We start from the raw sequence: 19,527 nt of genomic DNA on the forward strand, positions 1-19,527 counted from the left end.
TCATCATGTAGACTATAGGCCCACCTGAACTGTAGCTATGAGCTGTTAGCTATAGCGCACGTGCCAATACCACAGTGGGCACACTCGCTATTTAACAAAATATTTTTGGTGAGAAAACCATCAGTAGAGATGAAAATGTGATGGAAACACATTGTATTTTGTATTTTTTATTGGGTGCGTGGGAATTTAAACGCAAAAGGTATTTTTATGTGCGCTACGTCATCACGCACAGCCTTTTATCCGCAAAAGTCAATTTGATTGGAAACACATCTCTGGTGGGGAAAATGCGCATATTGTATTTATGCAGATTTTGAATATGCACATGAAAATCTGCCGCCAATTGGATTGAAACCTAGCTGATTGACAAAAACTGTAATGTGCACTTCATATAACACATATCTTGCTCTAATGCTTTGATAATATGCCAGTATTAGCCCCCCGAGGTTACCCTCATATGAGGGGTCCTGCTGGGGAGCAAATGTCCTGCCATCTGTGATCTCCCTGAAATGTCAGCACTCTACTCTTGTCTCTGCACTGCAGCCTGGCACAGTAATGGGAAAACTACCGCTTGGAGAATACAAGGGAATAGGCTACACAGACACTCCTGACCTGCAAAAACAATACTTAATTTTGTAATTAATTCAAATTATGTTCAAGTTAGGGTTAAGGCCGTACTTAATTTGTAAATCTGGATGTACGGGAAGAAAAAGTGAGCTTGAGAAGGGGGGCTCTGAGGTAAGCCTACCGAATGCCTGAGAGAAAAACACCTTTAAAATAAAGCATTAAGGGTTTGGTTAAGATAAGGGTCCGTTTGAGATTTTGCTTAGTCGTTTTACAGGTCAGGTGTGTTCTTATAGCCTCTCCCGAATACAACAACACACACAGCACACAGAGATGGACTACAGCTAGGGTAATATACCACATAGCACAGGGACGGAGCGGCACATTGGTGTTTGTTTCACATCTCTATTCTATTTCCTTGGTGTTGTCATGGCCACGTTCATGTTTGTCAGGGCCGTGTTGATGTTTGTCAGGGCCGTGTTGATGTTTGTCAGGGCCGTGTTGATGTTTGTCAGGGCCGTGTTGATGTTTGTCAGGGCCGTGTTGATGTTTGTCAGGGCCGCGTTCATGTTTGTCAGGGCCGTGTTGATGTTTGTCAGGGCCGTGTTGATGTTTGTCAGGGCCGTGTTGATGTTTGTCAGGGCCGTGTTGATGTTTGTCAGGGCCACGTTCATGTTTGTCAGGGCCACGTTGATGTTTGTCAGGGCCGTGTTGATGTTTGTCAGGGCCGTGTTGATGTTTTTCAGGGCCACATTCATGTTTGTCAGGGCCACGTTCATGTTTGTCAGGGCCACGTTTATGTTTGTCAGGGCCACGTTGATGTTTGTCAGGCCCACGTTCATGTTTGTCAGGGCCACGTTCATGTTTGTCAGGGCCACGTTCATGTTTGTCAGGGCCACGTTCATGTTTGTCAGGGCCACGTTGATGTTTGTCAGGGCCACGTTGATGTTTGTCAGGGCCACGTTCATGTTTGTCAGGGCCACGTTCATGTTTGTCAGGGCCGTGTTTATGTTTGTCAGGGCCACGTTCATGTTTGTCAGGGCCGTGTTTATGTTTGTCAGGGCCACGTTCATGTTTGTCAGGGCCACGTTCATGTTTGTCAGGGCCGTGTTTATGTTTGTCAGGGCCACGTTCATGTTTGTCAGGGCCACGTTCAGTAGCCAAACATTGTTAGAAACACAGTTAAATATTCCATGAATAGAGCTGACTTGATTTCATATTTCTACATGTCTGAGAGGCATGTTTGTTCTACATAACATATTTCTATCTGAACGTTCCAAAATGTTGCATCCTGCACCCTGGTGTTGGTGTATTGAAACGGTTGGTGTTCTGAGGGACTTTTACCTCTTTAATAGCACACTGTTTTGAGCACAAAAGGGTGATCATATAGAGCAGTGCTGAGGCTGTCTGCTGTTGGAGGGATCATTAAAGTAAATCATCACATCCTACCCTCCTGACCTAACTTCTGCCACTTTATGGACACTCCCATACCTATTTATTTGGACAGTGAAACTAAATCTTGTTTTTGGTGTTCTCCAGCATGTTGGATTTGAGATCAAATGTTTTATGTGAGGCGAATGTACAGAATCTCACCTCTCACCTACTAAATCTCACCACAGTGTATGGAAACAAATATACAAACTTTAGCTCCACTGTCCAAATAAATACTTAGGGGAGTGTAGTTGTTGTACTGAGAAAAGTGTGGAAACATTAAATGAAGCTATGCATTTTCTAATTTGGAAATTAAACTGGTCCACCTAATAGACCAAAAGGGACCTCAGGGGTTTTCTGTGAGGATCCTTCAGGGAGATGACAATTAAAGCCAGTATTGTAATGTAACAGCAGGGGGCGCTATTTACATACATAATGCTGGGGGGTTGTGTCAGTGCTCTGAGGGACTTAAGAAATGCAATATGGATGTCATCTCTCTCTCTCTCTCTCCAAACACACACACACACACACACACACACACACACACACACACACACACACACACACACACACACACACACACACACACACACACACACACACACACACACACACACACACCTCCTCTCTATTTTTTTGTTGTCACATGGGACAAGTACCCTTCTCACTTTTATGAGTCTGACCCAGAGATGAACCTTCTTCTGTCATCCTGATGACAGTCCAAAGGTTTATCTACAGGTTTATCTACAGGTTTATCTACAGGTTTATCTACAGGTTTATACAGGTTTATCTACAGGTTTATACAGGTTTATCTACAGGTTTATCTACAGGTTTATACAGGTTTATCTACAGGTTTATCTACAGGTTTATCTAAAGGTTTATCTTTTTTTCGAATCCAAGATGGCGTAGCAGTCGGACGTGTCTTTGTCCTTGTCCTGTCCCGTGTAAATAGTCTTCGTATTTTTCGTATACATTTCGTATATATTTTAATTTCACTTTCCATCTAGGAACTGAATATACATTCCTACATTCCGCCTCACCCAATGTGGTACGGACCTGCTATTTTTTTTATACTTTAGAACCGTAACCCCAATCAGAAGCTAGCCAGATAACTAGCTACTAGCTAGTAGTCAGTTAGCCACTGCTGCGGTCTTCACCCTCAACTCGAACACAGCCAGCTTCAATACCGGGCCAATACCTGCCAGTCTGCAAGCGCGATATCAACCCAGAGCATATAGGACTGCTTTTTCTCTACCACATCACCGGATTCCTGACGCAAGCTCTGGACAATTACACCGTATCATCACAGCTAGCTAGCTGCAACCGAGTGGCTACTACTGGCTAACACCTCTGTCCCGAAGCAAGCACCAGTTAGCCTTGAGCTAGCCTCGAGCTAGGCCCATCTGCCGGCTAGCTGAAGAGGTCTACCAGCGAATTCTTGGGCTACAATACCAGCTACAAGCTAATTTAGCCATTTTTTTGCCGCTGCTAGTAGCTTTTACCTTCTGCACAGACACCAGCCCTGTTATTAGCCTGGATATTACTCACCAATTTACCAGCATCGGACTGTCTCTCGACAACAACGCCGGATTCCTGCCGTAATCCCTGAGCCACTACTTCTGATCCTCACAGCTAGCTTGCCGCTAGCGCAGCTAGCGCCACTGCCACGAAGCTAGCACCAGTTAGCAAACACAATTCTACAATTCACAACCTCTCTTTCGCCATCGCCATCTGGCTTGGATTCTCTGTCGACACGACCACGTCTGAGCAGACCCCCTCCGTCTGAGCAGACCACCCCCCGGGCTACTAACTTTAAACGCCGCGTGCTAGCTTAGTGGAGGCCTCCCTGCTCCATCTACGGCTGCCCCCTGGACACTATGATCACTTGGCTACATAGCTGATGCATGCTTGACTGTCCATTAATTCACGGTACTCCATTCTGTTTATTTGTGTTTTATCTGTCGGCTCTGTGCTTTAACTCAGGATCTGTGTGTAGTTAATCCGACCCTCTCTGCCTAGTCGTCGCCATTTTTACCTGTTGTTGCTGTGTTAGACTAGCACCCTGTTATTGCTGCTGTTATCTTACCTGTTGTTTTAGCTAGCTCTCCCAATCAAGACCTGCAATCACTTTATGCCTTATTGTATGTCTCTCTCAAATATCAATATGCCTTGCATACTGTTGTTCAGGCTAGTTATCATTATCATTGTTTTGGTTTGCAATGGACCCTGTAGTTCCACTCTCCGTACCTCTGATACCTCCTTGGTCCCACCCCCCACACATGCGGTGACCTCACCCATTGAGACCAGCATGTCCAGAGATACAACCTCTCTTATCATCACCCAGTGCCTGGGCTTGCCTCCGCTGTACCCACGCCCCACCATACCCCTGTCTGCACATTATGCCCAGAATCTATTCTACCACGCCCATAAATCTGCTCCTTTTATTCTTTGTCCCCAACGCTCTAGGCGACCAGTTTTGATAGCCTTTAGCCGCACCCTCATCCTACTACTCCTCTGTTCCTCGGGTGATGTGGAGGTAAACCCAGGCCCTGCATGTCCCCAGTCACCCTCATTTGTTGACTTCTGTGATCGAAAAAGCCTTGGCCTCATGCATGTCAACATCAGAAGCCTCCTCCCTAAGTTTGCCTTACTCACCGCTTTAGCACACTCTGCCAACCCTGATGTCCTTGCCGTGTCCGAATCCTGGCTTAGGAAGGCCACCAAAAATTCTGAGATTTCCATACCCAACTATAACACTTTCCGTCAAGATAGAACTGCCAAAGGGGGAGGAGTTGCAATCTACTGCAGAGATAGCCTGCAAAGTTCTGTCATACTTTCCAGGTCTATGCCCAAACAGTTCGAACTTTTAATTTTAAAAATTAATCTCTCCAGAAATAAGTCTCTCACTGTTGCCGCCTGCTACCGACCCCCCTCAGCTCCCAGCTGTGCCCTGGACACCATCTGTGAATTGATCGCTCCCCATCTAGCTTCAGAGTTTGTTCTGTTAGGTGACCTAAACTGGGATATGCTTAACACCCCGGCAGTCCTACAATCCAAGCTTGATGCCCTCAATCTCACACAAATCATCAAGGAACCCACCAGGTACAACCCTAAATCCGTAAACATGGGCACCCTAATAGACATTATCCTGACCAACCTGCCCTCCAAATACACCTCTGCTGTCTTCAATCAAGATCTCAGCGATCACTGCCTCATTGCCTGTATCCGCCACGGGTCCGCGGTCAAACGACCACCCCTCATCACTGTCAAACGCTCCCTAAAACACTTCTGCGAGCAGGCCTTTCTAATCGACCTGGCCCGGGTACCCTGGAAGGATATTGACCTCATCCCGTCAGTTGAGGATGCCTGGTCATTCTTTAAATGTTACTTCCTCACCATATTAGACAAGCATGCTCCGTTCAAAAAATGCAGAACCAAGAACAGATATAGCCCTTGGTTCACTCCAGACCTGACTGCCCTCGACCAGCACAAAAACATCCTGTGGCGAACTGCAATAGCATCGAAGAGCCCCCGCGATATGCAACTGTTCAGGGAAGTCAGGAACCAATACACGCAGTCAGTCAGGAAAGCAAAGGCCAGCTTTTTCAAGCAGAAATTTGCATCCTGTAGCTCTAACTCCAAAAAGTTCTGGGATACTGTAAATTCCATGGAGAACAAGAGCACCTCCTCCCAGCTGCCCACTGCACTGAGGCTAGGTAACACGGTCACCACCGATAAATCCGTGATAATCGAAGACTTCAACAAGCATTTCTCAATGGCTGGCCATGCCTTCCTCCTGGCGACTCCAACCTTGGCCAACAGCCCCGCCCCCCCCGCTGCTACTCGCCCAAGCCTCCCCAGCTTCTCCTTTACCCAAATCCAGATAGCAGATGTTCTGAAAGAGCTGGAAAACCTGGACCCATACAAATCAGCTGGGCTTGACAATCTGGACCCCCTATTTCTGAAACTGTCCGCCGCCATTGTCGCACCCCCTATCACCAGCCTGTTCAACCTCTCCTTCGTATCATCTGAGATCCCCAAGGATTGGAAAGCTGCCGCGGTCATCCCCCTCTTCAAAGGGGGTGACACCCTGGACCCAAACTGTTACAGACCTATATCCATCCTGCCCTGCCTATCTAAGGTCTTCGAAAGCCAAGTCAACAAACAGATCACTGACCATCTCGAATCCCACCGTACCTTCTCCGCTGTGCAATCCGGTTTCCGAGCCGGTCATGGGTGCACCTCAGCCACGCTCAAGGTACTAAACGATATCATAACCGCCATCGATAAAAGACATTACTGTGCAGCCGTCTTCATCGACCTGGCCAAGGCTTTCGACTCTGTCAATCACCATATTCTTATCGGCAGACTCAGTAGCCTCGGTTTTTCTAATGACTGCCTTGCCTGGTTCACCAACTACTTTGCAGACAGAGTTCAGTGTGTCAAATCGGAGGGCATGTTGTCCGGTCCTCTGGCAGTCTCTATGGGGGTACCACAGGGTTCAATTCTCGGGCCGACTCTTTTCTCTGTATACATCAATGATGTTGCTCTTGCTGCGGGCGATTCCCTGATCCACCTCTACGCAGACGACACCATTCTATATACTTCCGGCCCTTCCTTGGACACTGTGCTATCTAACCTCCAAACGAGCTTCAATGCCATACAACACTCCTTCCGTGGCCTCCAACTGCTCTTAAACGCTAGTAAAACCAAATGCATGCTTTTCAACCGTTCGCTGCCTGCACCCGCACGCCCGACTAGCATCACCACCCTGGACGGTTCCGACCTAGAATATGTGGACATCTATAAGTACCTAGGTGTCTGGCTAGACTGCAAACTCTCCTTCCAGACTCATATCAAACATCTCCAATCCAAAATCAAAGCAAGAATCGGCTTTCTATTCCGCAACAAAGCCTCCTTCACTCACGCCGCCAAACTTACCCTAGTAAAACTGACTATCCTACCGATCCTCGACTTCGGCGATGTCATCTACAAAATAGCTTCCAATACTCTACTCAGCAAACTGGATGCAGTTTATCACAGTGCCATTCGTTTTGTTACTAAAGCACCTTATACGACCCACCACTGCGACCTGTATGCCCTAGTCGGCTGGCCCTCGCTACATGTTCGTCGTCAGACCCACTGGCTCCAGGTCATCTACAAGGCTATGCTAGGTAAAGTGCCGCCTTATCTCAGTTCACTGGTCACGATGGCTACACCCACCCGCAACACGCGCTCCAGCAGGTGTATCTCACTGATCATCCCTAAAGCCAAAACCTCATTTGGACGCCTTTCCTTCCAGTTCTCTGCTGCCTGCGACTGGAACGAATTGCAAAAATCTCTGAAGTTGGAGACTTTTATCTCCCTCAACAACTTTAAAAATCTGCTATCCGAGCAGCTAACCGATCGCTGCAGCTGTACATAGTCCATCTGTAAACTACCCACCCAATTTACCTACCTCACCCCCCATACTGCTTTTATTTATTTACTTTTCTGCTCTTTTGCACACCAGTATCTCTTCTTGCACATGATCATCTGATGATTTATCACTCCAGTGTTAATCTGCTAAATTGTAATTATTCGATTTATTGCCTACCTCATGCCTTTTGCACACATTGTATATAGATTCTCTTTTTTTCTACCATGTTATTGACTTGTTTATTGTTTACTCCATGTGTAACTCTGTGTTGTCTGTTCACACTGCTATGCTTTATCTTGGCCAGGTCGCAGTTGCAAATGAGAACTTGTTCTCAACTAGCCTACCTGGTTAAATAAAGGTGAAATAAAATAAATAAATCTACAGGTTTATCTACAGGTTTATCTACAGGTTTATCTAAAGGTTTATCTACAGGTTTATCTACAGGTTTATCTACAGGTTTATCCAGTGTTACACCAGAGACAGCTATCAAAGCACTAGCACTCCTCTGATGTGCAGTAGAACAGTGCAGATGACTTGAACATTGACTACACTGTCATTAGCAATAATAATCATAGAGAATGTGCTTTGACTACGATCACACGTATAGGGTGCGTTGTATCATATGAGCCTATATGATAATGTATACTGAGCAAAAATATTAACGCAACATACAACAATTTCAAAGATTTTGCTGAGTTACAGTTCATATAAGGAAATCAGTCAATTCAAATCAATTCATTAGGCCCTAATCTGTGGATTTCACATTCCTGGACATGGGCGCAGTCATGGGTGGGCCTGGGAGGGCATAGGCCCATCACTGGGGAGCCAGGCCCAGTCAATCAGAATACGTTTTTCCCTTCAAAATGGATTTATTACAGAAATACTTCTTAGTTTCATCAGCTGTCCAGGTCGCTGGTCTCAGATGTTCCGGCAGATGAGGAAGCCGGATGTGGAGGTCCTGGGCTGGCGTGGTTACACGTGGTCTGCGGTTGTGAGGCTGGTTGGACATACTGCCAAATTCTCTAAAACAACGTTGGCGGGACCTCCAAGAGGTCCCAGGACCTCTTATAGTAGAGAAAATAACATTCAGTTCTCTGGCAACAGCTCTGGCCTTCTATTGTTCCCAGCACAAGGTGCACCTGTGTAATGATCGTGCTGTTTAATCAGCTTCTTGATATGCCACACCTGTTAGGTGGATGGATTATTTTAACATGTGAGGCTTGAGCGTTTGAAGTATTACCACTTTATAAAGAGTCTTACTTTACCTGTGTTCTGCACTGCTCGTGTAGCAGCTAAAAAACTTCCCTGATGGAGCACGCACGCACGCACACACACGCACGCACGCACGCACGCACGCACGCACGCACGCACACACACACCTAGCTAAGTGGAGATAATTGTTTATTAAGGGAGCCTATTCTATTAAATATTGTTCAATACATACAATACATTACAGCTCAAACTTCTTCAAATCGAAATTCAACAATCCCCCCCCCAAAATAAATTTCTATTGAACATTTGAAAGTCAAATAGGAGAGTAACACTAGTAACACAATAACACTAGAAGCAAACATAATTATCTAGATGAGGACATTATTTTGTATACTTTGTACAATGGTAAACAGTTCAGTGAAAATGGTAAGCAGTCTGAAACGTCAGACAGTTTGAAATAGCTTCATATTGCTACAGTAGTTCCACATATACTGTATAGACTGACCTTTTATGCATTTAATAAGCATCAGTTCATAGTGCAAAGAATAGCATCAGTTCATAGTAGCCCCAATCTCATTTCAAAACATTCTTCTGTACACTCATACATTTATTCTAACAGAGTCCATTCTAGAACTCATCTATTTCTTTTAAAAACTTCTTCAGGATTGGTGGGTCCCCTGCGGGATAGGTTGAGCTAACATAGGCTAATGCGATTAGCATGAGGTTGTAAGAAACAAGAACATTTCCCAGGACATGTACATATCTGATATTGGCAGAAAGCTTAAATTCTTGTTAATCTAACTGCACTGTCCAATTTACAGTAGCTATTACAGTGAAAGAATACCATGCTATCGTTTGAGGAGAGTGCACAATTTTGAACATGAAAAGTTATTAATAAACAAATTAGGCACATTTGGGAAGTCTTGATACAACATTTTGAACAGAAATGCAATGGTTCATTGGATCAGTCGGAAACGTTGCACATACACTGCTGCCATCTAGTGGCCAAAATGTAAATTGCACCCGGGCTGGAATAATACATTATGGCCTTTCTCTTGCATTTCAAAGATGATGGTACAAAAAAAAATACAAAAAAAGGTTATTTTTTTTCTTAGTATTATCTTTCACCAGATCTAATGTGTTATATTCCCCTACATTCCTTTCACATTTCCACAAACTTCAAAGTGTTTCCATTCAAATGGTACCAAGAATATGCATATCCTTGCTTCAGGGCCTGAGCTACAGGCAGTTAGACTTGGGTATGTCATTTTCGATGAAAATTGAAAAAAAGGGGACGACCCTTAAGAGGTTTTAACAGTGTCTGTTGTAGAACTAATCTGTTTCTTCTAACAGTGTCTGTTGTAGAACTAATCTGTTTCTTCTAACAGTGTCTGTTGTAGAACTAATCTGTTTCTTCTAACAGTGTCTGTTGTAGAACTCATCTGTTTCTTCTAACAGTGTCTGTTCTAGAACTAATCTGTTTCTTCTAACAGTGTCTGTTCTAGAACTCATCTGTTTCTTCTAACAGTGTTTGTTCTAGAACTCATCTGTTTCTTCTAACAGTGTCTGTTGTAGAACTCATCTGTTTCTTCTAACAGTGTCTGTTCTAGAACTAATCTGTTTCTTCTAACAGTGTCTGTTCTAGAACTCATCTGTTTCTTCTAACAGTGTTTGTTCTAGAACTCATCTGTTTCTTCTAACAGTGTCTGTTCTAGAACTCATCTGTTTCTTCTAACTGTGTCTGTTCTAGAACTCATCTGTTTCTTCTAACAGTGTCTGTTGTAGAACTAATCTGTTTCTTCTAACAGTGTATGTTCTATAACTCATCTGTTTCTTCTAACAGTGTCTGTTCTAGAACTCATCTGTTTCTCCTAGAACTCATCTGTTTCTTCTAACAGTGTTTGTTCTAGAACTCATCTGTTTCTTCTAACAGTGTCTGTTGTAGAACTCATCTGTTTCTTCTAACAGTGTCTGTTGTAGAACTCATCTGTTTCTTCTAACAGTGTCTGTTCTAGAACTCATCTGTTTCTTCTAACAGTGTCTGTTCTAGAACTCATCTGTTTCTTCTAACAGTGTTTGTTCTAGAACTCATCTGTTTCTTCTAACAGTGTCTGTTCTATAACTCATCTGTTTCTTCTAACAGTGTCTGTTCTATAACTCATCTGTTTCTTCTAACAGTGTCTGTTCTAGAACTCATCTGTTTCTTCTAACAGTGTCTGTTCTAGAACTAATCTGTTTCTTCTAACAGTGTCTGTTCTAGAACTCATCTGTTTCTTCTAACAGTGTCTGTTCTAGAACTCATCTGTTTCTTCTAACAGTGTCTGTTGTAGAACTAATCTGTTTCTTCTAACAGTGTCTGTTCTAGAACTCATCTGTTTCTTCTAACAGTGTTTTTTGTAGAACTCATCTGTTTCTTCTAACAGTGTCTGTTGTAGAACTCATCTGTTTCTTCTAACAGTGTCTGTTGTAGAACTCATCTGTTTCTTCTAACAGTGTCTGTTCTAGAACTCATCTGTTTCTTCTAACAGTGTCTGTTCTAGAACTAATCTGTTTCTTCTAACAGTGTCTGTTCTAGAACTAATCTGTTTCTTCTAACAGTGTCTGTTCTAGAACTCATCTGTTTCTTCTAACAGTGTCTGTTCTATAACTCATCTGTTTCTTCTAACAGTGTCTGTTCTAGAACTCATCTGTTTCTTCTAACAGTGTCTGTTCTAGAACTAATCTGTTTCTTCTAACAGTGTCTGTTCTATAACTCATCTGTTTCTTCTAACAGTGTCTGTTCTAGAACTAATCTGTTTCTTCTAACAGTGTCTGTTGTAGAACTAATCTGTTTCTTCTAACAGTGTCTGTTCTAGAACTCATCTGTCTCTTCTAACAGTGTCTGTTCTAGAACTAATCTGTTTCTTCTAACAGTGTCTGTTGTAGAACTAATCTGTTTCTTCTAACAGTGTCTGTTGTAGAACTCATCTGTTTCTTCTAACAGTGTCTGTTCTAGAACTCATCTGTTTCTTCTAACAGTGTCTGTTCTAGAACTCATCTGTTTCTTCTAACAGTGTTTGTTCTAGAACTCATCTGTTTCTTCTAACAGTGTCTGTTCTATAACTCATCTGTTTCTTCTAACAGTGTCTGTTCTATAACTCATCTGTTTCTTCTAACAGTGTCTGTTCTAGAACTCATCTGTTTCTTCTAACAGTGTCTGTTCTAGAACTAATCTGTTTCTTCTAACAGTGTCTGTTCTAGAACTCATCTGTTTCTTCTAACAGTGTCTGTTCTAGAACTCATCTGTTTCTTCTAACAGTGTCTGTTGTAGAACTCATCTGTTTCTTCTAACAGTGTCTGTTCTAGAACTCATCTGTTTCTTCTAACAGTGTTTTTTGTAGAACTCATCTGTTTCTTCTAACAGTGTCTGTTGTAGAACTCATCTGTTTCTTCTAACAGTGTCTGTTGTAGAACTCATCTGTTTCTTCTAACAGTGTCTGTTCTAGAACTCATCTGTTTCTTCTAACAGTGTCTGTTCTAGAACTAATCTGTTTCTTCTAACAGTGTCTGTTCTAGAACTAATCTGTTTCTTCTAACAGTGTCTGTTCTAGAACTCATCTGTTTCTTCTAACAGTGTCTGTTCTATAACTCATCTGTTTCTTCTAACAGTGTCTGTTCTAGAACTCATCTGTTTCTTCTAACAGTGTCTGTTCTAGAACTAATCTGTTTCTTCTAACAGTGTCTGTTCTATAACTCATCTGTTTCTTCTAACAGTGTCTGTTCTAGAACTAATCTGTTTCTTCTAACAGTGTCTGTTCTAGAACTCATCTGTTTCTTCTAACAGTGTCTGTTCTATAACTCATCTGTTTCTTCTAACAGTGTCTGTTCTAGAACTCATCTGTTTCTTCTAACAGTGTCTGTTGTAGAACTAATCTGTTTCTTCTAACAGTGTCTGTTCTAGAACTCATCTGTCTCTTCTAACAGTGTCTGTTCTAGAACTAATCTGTTTCTTCTAACAGTGTCTGTTGTAGAACTAATCTGTTTCTTCTAACAGTGTCTGTTGTAGAACTCATCTGTTTCTTCTAAACAGTGTCTGTTGTAGAACTAATCTGTTTCTTCTAACAGTGTCTGTTGTAGAACTCATCTGTTTCTTCTAACAGTGTCTGTTCTATAACTCATCTGTTTCTTCTAACAGTGTCTGTTCTATAACTCATCTGTTTCTTCTAACAGTGTCTGTTGTAGAACTAATCTGTTTCTTCTAACAGTGTCTGTTCTAGAACTAATCTGTTTCTTCTAACAGTGTCTGTTCTAGAACTAATCTGTTTCTTCTAACAGTGTCTGTTCTAGAACTCATCTGTTTCTTCTAACAGTGTTTGTTCTAGAACTCATCTGTTTCTTCTAACAGTGTCTGTTCTAGAACTCATGTTAATGAACGTCAAAAGTACGAAGCAGGAGCTGCAGATATTGTATTTCAAGAGTTATATATGTGTCCTGATTGTTCATGATACAGGTTATTGTAGTTCCTTTCTGCCACTTGATTTGATGGCAGTTTGTGCATCAGACAGTGTTCAGCCCTGGAAGCAAAGGCTCACGTGACAGGCACCAGGAGGAGTGATGATCAGGCAGTATTAGGACCACCAGGTATACAGTATCACAGAACGGCCACTTCAGTTCATGTTCTCCAGCAGGTCGTAGCATAAACATTGAATCACTAGAATGGTCTCGCATTCAAGTCATGGTTCTAATCTGTGATGGGTGGAGCAGCCATATTGAATATACACATCATGTAATTCTGTGTGTCCCTCATTGAGGGCTTGTCATCTTATACAGTCTTTGCTTTGGATGCTGCTTACTCCCAGGGTTTCAGCCTGGCTTGGAGAAGCTCATTGAGCAGTACATTTAAAACATAGAGATCTCTAAAGTCCTATGTGTGCAGCAGTAGTCCTCACATCTCTCATCTACCCTAAACTGATTAATCCACCCACTCACCCATCAATAAACACATCCAACCAATCATTTTTAGTCATATAGCAGATACTCTTATCCACAGTTGTGAGTGCATACATTCTCTTCCCATACCAGACCCCAGTGGGAATTGAACCCACAATCTTGGCATTGTAACCATCATGCTCTACCAACTGAGCCTCACAGAACCATCAATCAACCAAGCAAGCCGACAGAATTATCACACTGATAATAAGGTAACATTTTGGACAAATATTGTTATTACGGGCCAATATCTCCAATGTCCCCTCTCTATCTCCTCTCTCCTCTCTCTGTCCCAATCAGTTCAACACCAGCTGAAGGAGCGCCCTACCATCTCAAAGAACAGCCTGTTGGGTTCTCTGAAGTATCCACACAGCTTCCTGAAGGCCTGTGAGCTGAGAGGAGCGTGGGGCCTCCCCTTGGACTCATCCAGACACTTGTCATGTCCCCCGGCAGAGAGGAGGCAGTAGAACCCTTTAGTGGTGTTGAAGTAGAAGTTGGAGGGAGCAATGCGCGGGGGAAGGTCCAGGAATCTATAGATTAAATGGATAGATTAGAAAACGTTAATCACCTCAATTAGTTCATTAATTTGGCTGCATGACCTCTATCTCTCTCTCTCTGTCTCTCTCTCATTAGGTTTTGTGTTACCTCTCGGCCCTGCGGAGCTCCGGGAAGGGGTGTCTGATGAGGGCCTCTCCATCCACCACATGGACCTGCTCCCTGGGGAACACATCCAGCCAGCGGGCCAGGTGCTGGTGGTACAGGCTCCTCTGCAGAGCCTTGTAGGCCGGGTCGATGTGGCCCTGCCGGAGCAGCAACTCCTCTACAATAAAATACAATAGAATACAGTAGAAAATAATATTATAATACTGTATTAATAATACAATAGGATACTTTATTGTTCATTTGTTTGATGTGGCTCACAAATATAGCTAGTTCAGTCCCCGCATTGTTATCACCCGGCCCAGAACTTGAACCTTTCGGTAACTTGGCTACCTACCTAGAGGCTGGTAGGGCTTGTTGCGGGTCACACGGTTATGAAGGACCTGGGTATAGTCGGAGACGAGGCGCTCGGCGGGGTCGCGGACTATCAGCAGTAGTCGTACAGCAGGATTCATCTCCCAGACCCGCACTGGGACCTGGGGACAGGCAAAGTATCCAGGGGTCTTCTCCACCGTCAGCTGTCCAGGCAGGGTGAAGGGCATCTGGGCACGGTACCACGCTAGACCCCGCCGGAAGTGCTCTTCCACGTTGAAGTAGTGCACCTTAATAAAAAGTATTTAGAGTTGTTTAATGTCTTATACAATTGTTATTGTATTTATTTAGTCTTTTATTGTGTATTTTCATTGTACACACAAATGTAAAGTATCTGTTCTAGGATTTATCTTGTTCTTTCATTCTGTTATGCTGCATAACTCTTTTAATTTTATTAGAGCTTTGATGATAGTGTAACGGCCGTCCCTCGGTGAGTGAGTAGACCAAGGCGCAGCGGGTGATGAATACATAATGTTTATTTGACAAGACGGAAAAACACGAAACGAAATACACTTGAATGATTAACAAAATAACAAAACGAACTAGACAGACCTAAACTATGAACTTACATGAAACGAGGAACACATAAACAGCAACGACCGAACGAACGAGACGAGACAGTACCGTGTGGTGCAAAATACACAGACACAGCGACAATCACCCACAAACAAACAGTGAGAACAACCTACCTTAATATGACTCTCAATTAGAGGAAAACGCAAAACACCTGCCTCTAATTAAGAGCCATACCAGGCAACCCAAAACCAACATAGAAACGGAAAACATAGACTGCCCACCCAAAACTCACGCCCTGACCATCACACACATACAAAACAACAGAAAACAGGTCAGGAACGTGACAGAACCCCCCCCTCAAGGTGCGAACGCCGGGCGCACCAGCACAAAGTCCAGGGGAGGGTCTGGGTGGGCATCTGACCACGGTGGTGGCTCAGGCTCCGGACGCTGTCCCCACACCACCATAGTCACTCCCCGCTTCTGTATCCCCCTCCCAATGACCACCCTCCAACTAAAACCACCTAAATGAAGGGGCAGCACCGGGATAAGGGGCAGCACCGGGATAAGGGGCAGCACCGGGATAAGGGGCAGCACCGGGATAAGGGGCAGCACCGGGATAAGGGGCAGCACCGGGATAAGGGGCGGCAGGTCCTGGCTGAGGGACTCTGGCAGGTCCTGGCTGAGGGACTCTGGCAGGTCCTGGCTGAGGGACTCTGGCAGGTCCTGGCTGAGGGACTCTGGCAGGTCCGGGCTGAGGGACTCTGGCAGGTCCGGGCTGAGGGACTCTGGCAGGTCCGGGCTGAGGGACTCTGGCAGGTCCGGGCTGAGGGACTCTGGCAGGTCCGGGCTGTAGGGCAGCTCATGACTGTAGGGCAGCTCATGACTGTAGGGCAGCTCATGACTGTAGGGCAGCTCATGACTGTAGGGCAGCTCATGACTGTAGGGCAGCTCATGACTGTTGGGCAGCTCATGACTGGAGGGCAGCTCATGACTGGAGGGCAGCTCATGACTGGAGGGCAGCTCATGACTGGAGGGCAGCTCATGACTGTAGGGCAGCTCTGACAGCTCCTGACTGGCTGGCGTCTCTGGCAGCTCCTGACTGGCTGGCGTCTCTGGCAGCTCCTGACTGGCTGGCGTCTCTGGCAGCTCCTGACTGGCTGGCGTCTCTGGCAGCTCCTGACTGGCTGGCGTCTCTGGCAGCTCCTGACTGGCTGGCGGCTCTGGCAGCTCCTGACTGGCTGGCGGCTCTGGCAGCTCCTGACTGACGGACGGCTCTAGCGGCTCCTGACTGACGGACGGCTCTAATGGCTCGGGACAGACGGGCGGCTCTAATGGCTCGTGGCAGACGGATGGCTCAGAAGGCGCTGTGCAGACGGATGGCTCAGAAGGCGCTGGGCAGACAGATGGCTCAGACGGCGCTGGGCAGACAGATGGCTCAGACGGCGCTGGGCAGACAGATGGCTCAGACGGCGCTGGGCAGACAGATGGCTCAGACGGCGCTGGGCAGACAGATGGCTCAGACGGCGCTGGGCAGACAGATGGCTCAGACGGCGCTGGGCAGACAGATGGCAGTGCAGAAGGCGTTGGGCAGACAGGCAGTGCAGAAGGCGTTGGGCAGACGGCCGACTCTGCCCTGCTGAGGCGCACAATAGGCCTGGTGCGTGGTGCCGGAACTGGAGGTACCGGGATGACGGCACGCACTTCAAGGCTAGTGCGGGGAGCAGGGACAGGGCACACTGACTTCTCGAAGCGCACTATAGGCCTGGTGCGTGGTACCGGAACTGGAGGTACCGGGCTGAGGGCACGCACCTCAGGGCGAGTGCGGGGAGAAGGAACAGTGCGTACAGGGCTCTGGAGACGCACAGATGGCTTAGTGCGTGGTGCCGGAACTGGAGGCACTGGGCTGGAGACACGCACCATAGGGAGAGTGCGTGGAGGAGGAACAGGGCTCTTAAAACGCACTGGAAGCCTGGTGCGTGGTGTAGGCACTGGTGGTACTGGGCTGGGGCGAGGAGGTAGCGCCGGAAATACCGGACCGTGTAGGCGTACTGGCTCCCTTGAGCACCGAGCCTGCCCAACCTTACCTGGCTGAATGCTCCCCGTCGCCCGACCAGTGCGGGGAGGTGGAATAACCCGCACCGGGCTATGTAGGCGAACCGGGGACACCATGCGTAAGGCTGGTGCCATGTAAGCCGGCCCAAGGAGACGTACTGGTGGCCAGATATGTAGAGCCGGCCTCATGGCACTTGGCTCAATGCTCATTCTAGCCCTACCAGTGCGGGGAGGTGGAATAACCCGCACTGGGCTATGCACCCGTACAGGAGACACCGTGCGCTCTACTGCGTAACACGGCGTCTGCCCGTACTCCCGCTCTCCACGGTTAGCCTGGGAAGTGGGCGCAGGTCTCCTACCTGCCCTCGGCCCACTACCTCTTAGCCCCCCCCCAAGAAATTTTAGGGTAGTACTTGCGGGCTTCCAGCCTTGCTTCCGTGCTGCCTCCTCATAACGTCGCCTCTCCGCTTTCGCTGCCTCCAGCTCCGCTTTGGGGCGGAGCTGGCTCTGCCCAGGGTCCTTTACCGTCCAGGATCTCTTCCCATGTCCAATCCTCCTTTTCCCACTGCTGCTGTCGTGGCTGTCCGTTAACCCGCTGCTTGATCTGGGTTTGGTGGGTGATTCTGTAACGGCCGTCCCTCGGTGAGTGAGTAGACCAAGGCGCAGCGGGTGATGAATACATAATGTTTATTTGACAAGACGGAAAAACACGAAACGAAATACACTTGAATGATTAACAAAATAACAAAACGAACTAGACAGACCTAAACTATGAACTTACATGAAACGAGGAACACATAAACAGCAACGACCGAACGAACGAGACAGTACCGTGTGGTGCAAAATACACAGACACAGCGACAATCACCCACAAACAAACAGTGAGAACAACCTACCTTAATATGACTCTCAATTAGAGGAAAACGCAAAACACCTGCCTCTAATTAAGAGCCATACCAGGCAACCCAAAACCAACATAGAAACGGAAAACATAGACTGCCCACCCAAAACTCACGCCCTGACCATCACACGCATACAAAACAACAGAAAACAGGTCAGGAACGTGACAGATAGTCTAAATTGTGAAAGTGCTTTACAAACAAAGTTATGATGACGCTGATGATGCTTCTGTTTGTCATTACCTCAGCTTTGGCAACCTCTACGTCCGGATGGAGGTTGAGCATCTCTAGAAGGGCCCTGGTGCCACCTTTACGCACGCCGATGATGATGGCTCCAGGTAGGCCCTGCTGGGTGGCATTACGAGAGCGAGAGGAGGAAGAGCCGGCTGCTCGGAGCCCCCGTAGACAGACACATAGCTGGGTCTGCAGTAGGAGGAGAACCAGCAGAGCTAGGGGAACAGTCCACAGCATGGTGGACTGGGGGGCGTGATGGTGGGTGGGACAAGGAGGGCAAGGGGTGCGCACGCACACACACACACACACACACACACACACACACACACACACACACACACACACACACACACACACACACACACACACACACACACACACACACACACACACACACACACACACACACACACACACACGGTATAGGAGGATACACACACAGGGGGCTTGGGGGCTGGGAGGAGGATGGAGGCTCCTTGATAACACAGGGTCAGGATCTAGGAGTCTTCAGTGTAGAGCCTGTAAATAAATAAATAAATTATGTGTTATTTTCAAAAGATTGGCATATACTAGTGTCGCCTCACCGTGGCCTGTTTTAAAACTGCATGAAGGCTGGAGCTGCTGTGTCAAACTGAGTTTCTCCTCTGAGGATCCATAATGTTTATTCTGTTATTCAATGAATGAAAAAACTGGCGCAATGTCAAGGTAAAAGTTCACGTTTTACCCACATGGCAGTCATAGACACTGAAATACACTGATATGGGCTAACATTAGAAAATAAATAATTTCACACAATTTAGAAGAGAAGACTCACAGGGTCCTTTTTAATAGGAGGTATGGGGGGGGGGGGGGGGGTCCTGTATCTCTCAGTCCCGGTGGAACAGAGAGGAGGTGTGTGTTGCCTGTCACTCGTCCTCGACAGGCAGATAACCAGTCACGTAAAGGGGGACTTATAGAGAGCGAATGCAAAAGTCCAGGCACCGTGTTGACATGGTGTCTACGGTGTTGTTTAAAGTCCAGGCACCGTGTTGACATGGTGTCTACGGTGTTGTTTAAAGTCCAGGCACCGTGTTGACATGGTGTCTACGGTGTTGTTTAAAGGCCAGGCACCGTGTTGACATGGTGTCTACGGTGTTGTTTAAAGTCCAGGCACCGTGTTGACATGGTGTCTACGGTGTTGTTTAAAGGCCAGGCACCGTGTTG

At 46.1% G+C, this 19,527-nt stretch overlaps 2 protein-coding genes across 2 annotated transcripts in view; both read right to left on the minus strand.

Annotated features, from left to right (window-relative positions):
• Positions 1-971: 971 nt before the first annotated feature.
• Positions 972-1,697, minus strand: LOC139546004 (uncharacterized). The gene has a single exon (XM_071354268.1). The coding sequence runs from the start codon at positions 1,695-1,697 to the stop codon at positions 972-974; it is 726 nt and encodes a 241-aa protein (XP_071210369.1).
• An 11,347-nt stretch (positions 1,698-13,044) lies between these two features.
• Positions 13,045-19,527, minus strand: part of LOC139544994 (heparan sulfate glucosamine 3-O-sulfotransferase 1-like) — a 29,842-nt gene continuing 23,359 nt past the window's right edge. The window contains exons 2-5 of the mRNA XM_071352278.1: positions 18,334-18,843; positions 14,589-14,853; positions 14,237-14,411; positions 13,045-14,121 (exon numbers count right to left, since the gene is read on the minus strand). Of these exons, the coding sequence (XP_071208379.1) occupies positions 13,893-14,121; positions 14,237-14,411; positions 14,589-14,853; positions 18,334-18,561 (897 nt within the window). The 5' untranslated portion in view covers positions 18,562-18,843 and the 3' untranslated portion in view covers positions 13,045-13,892. The remainder of the gene's footprint in view (positions 14,122-14,236; positions 14,412-14,588; positions 14,854-18,333; positions 18,844-19,527) is intronic.

The sequence above is a fragment of the Salvelinus alpinus genome, chromosome 19 (genome assembly GCF_045679555.1).
Source record: "Salvelinus alpinus chromosome 19, SLU_Salpinus.1, whole genome shotgun sequence".
NCBI classification, from domain to species: domain Eukaryota; kingdom Metazoa; phylum Chordata; class Actinopteri; order Salmoniformes; family Salmonidae; genus Salvelinus; species Salvelinus alpinus.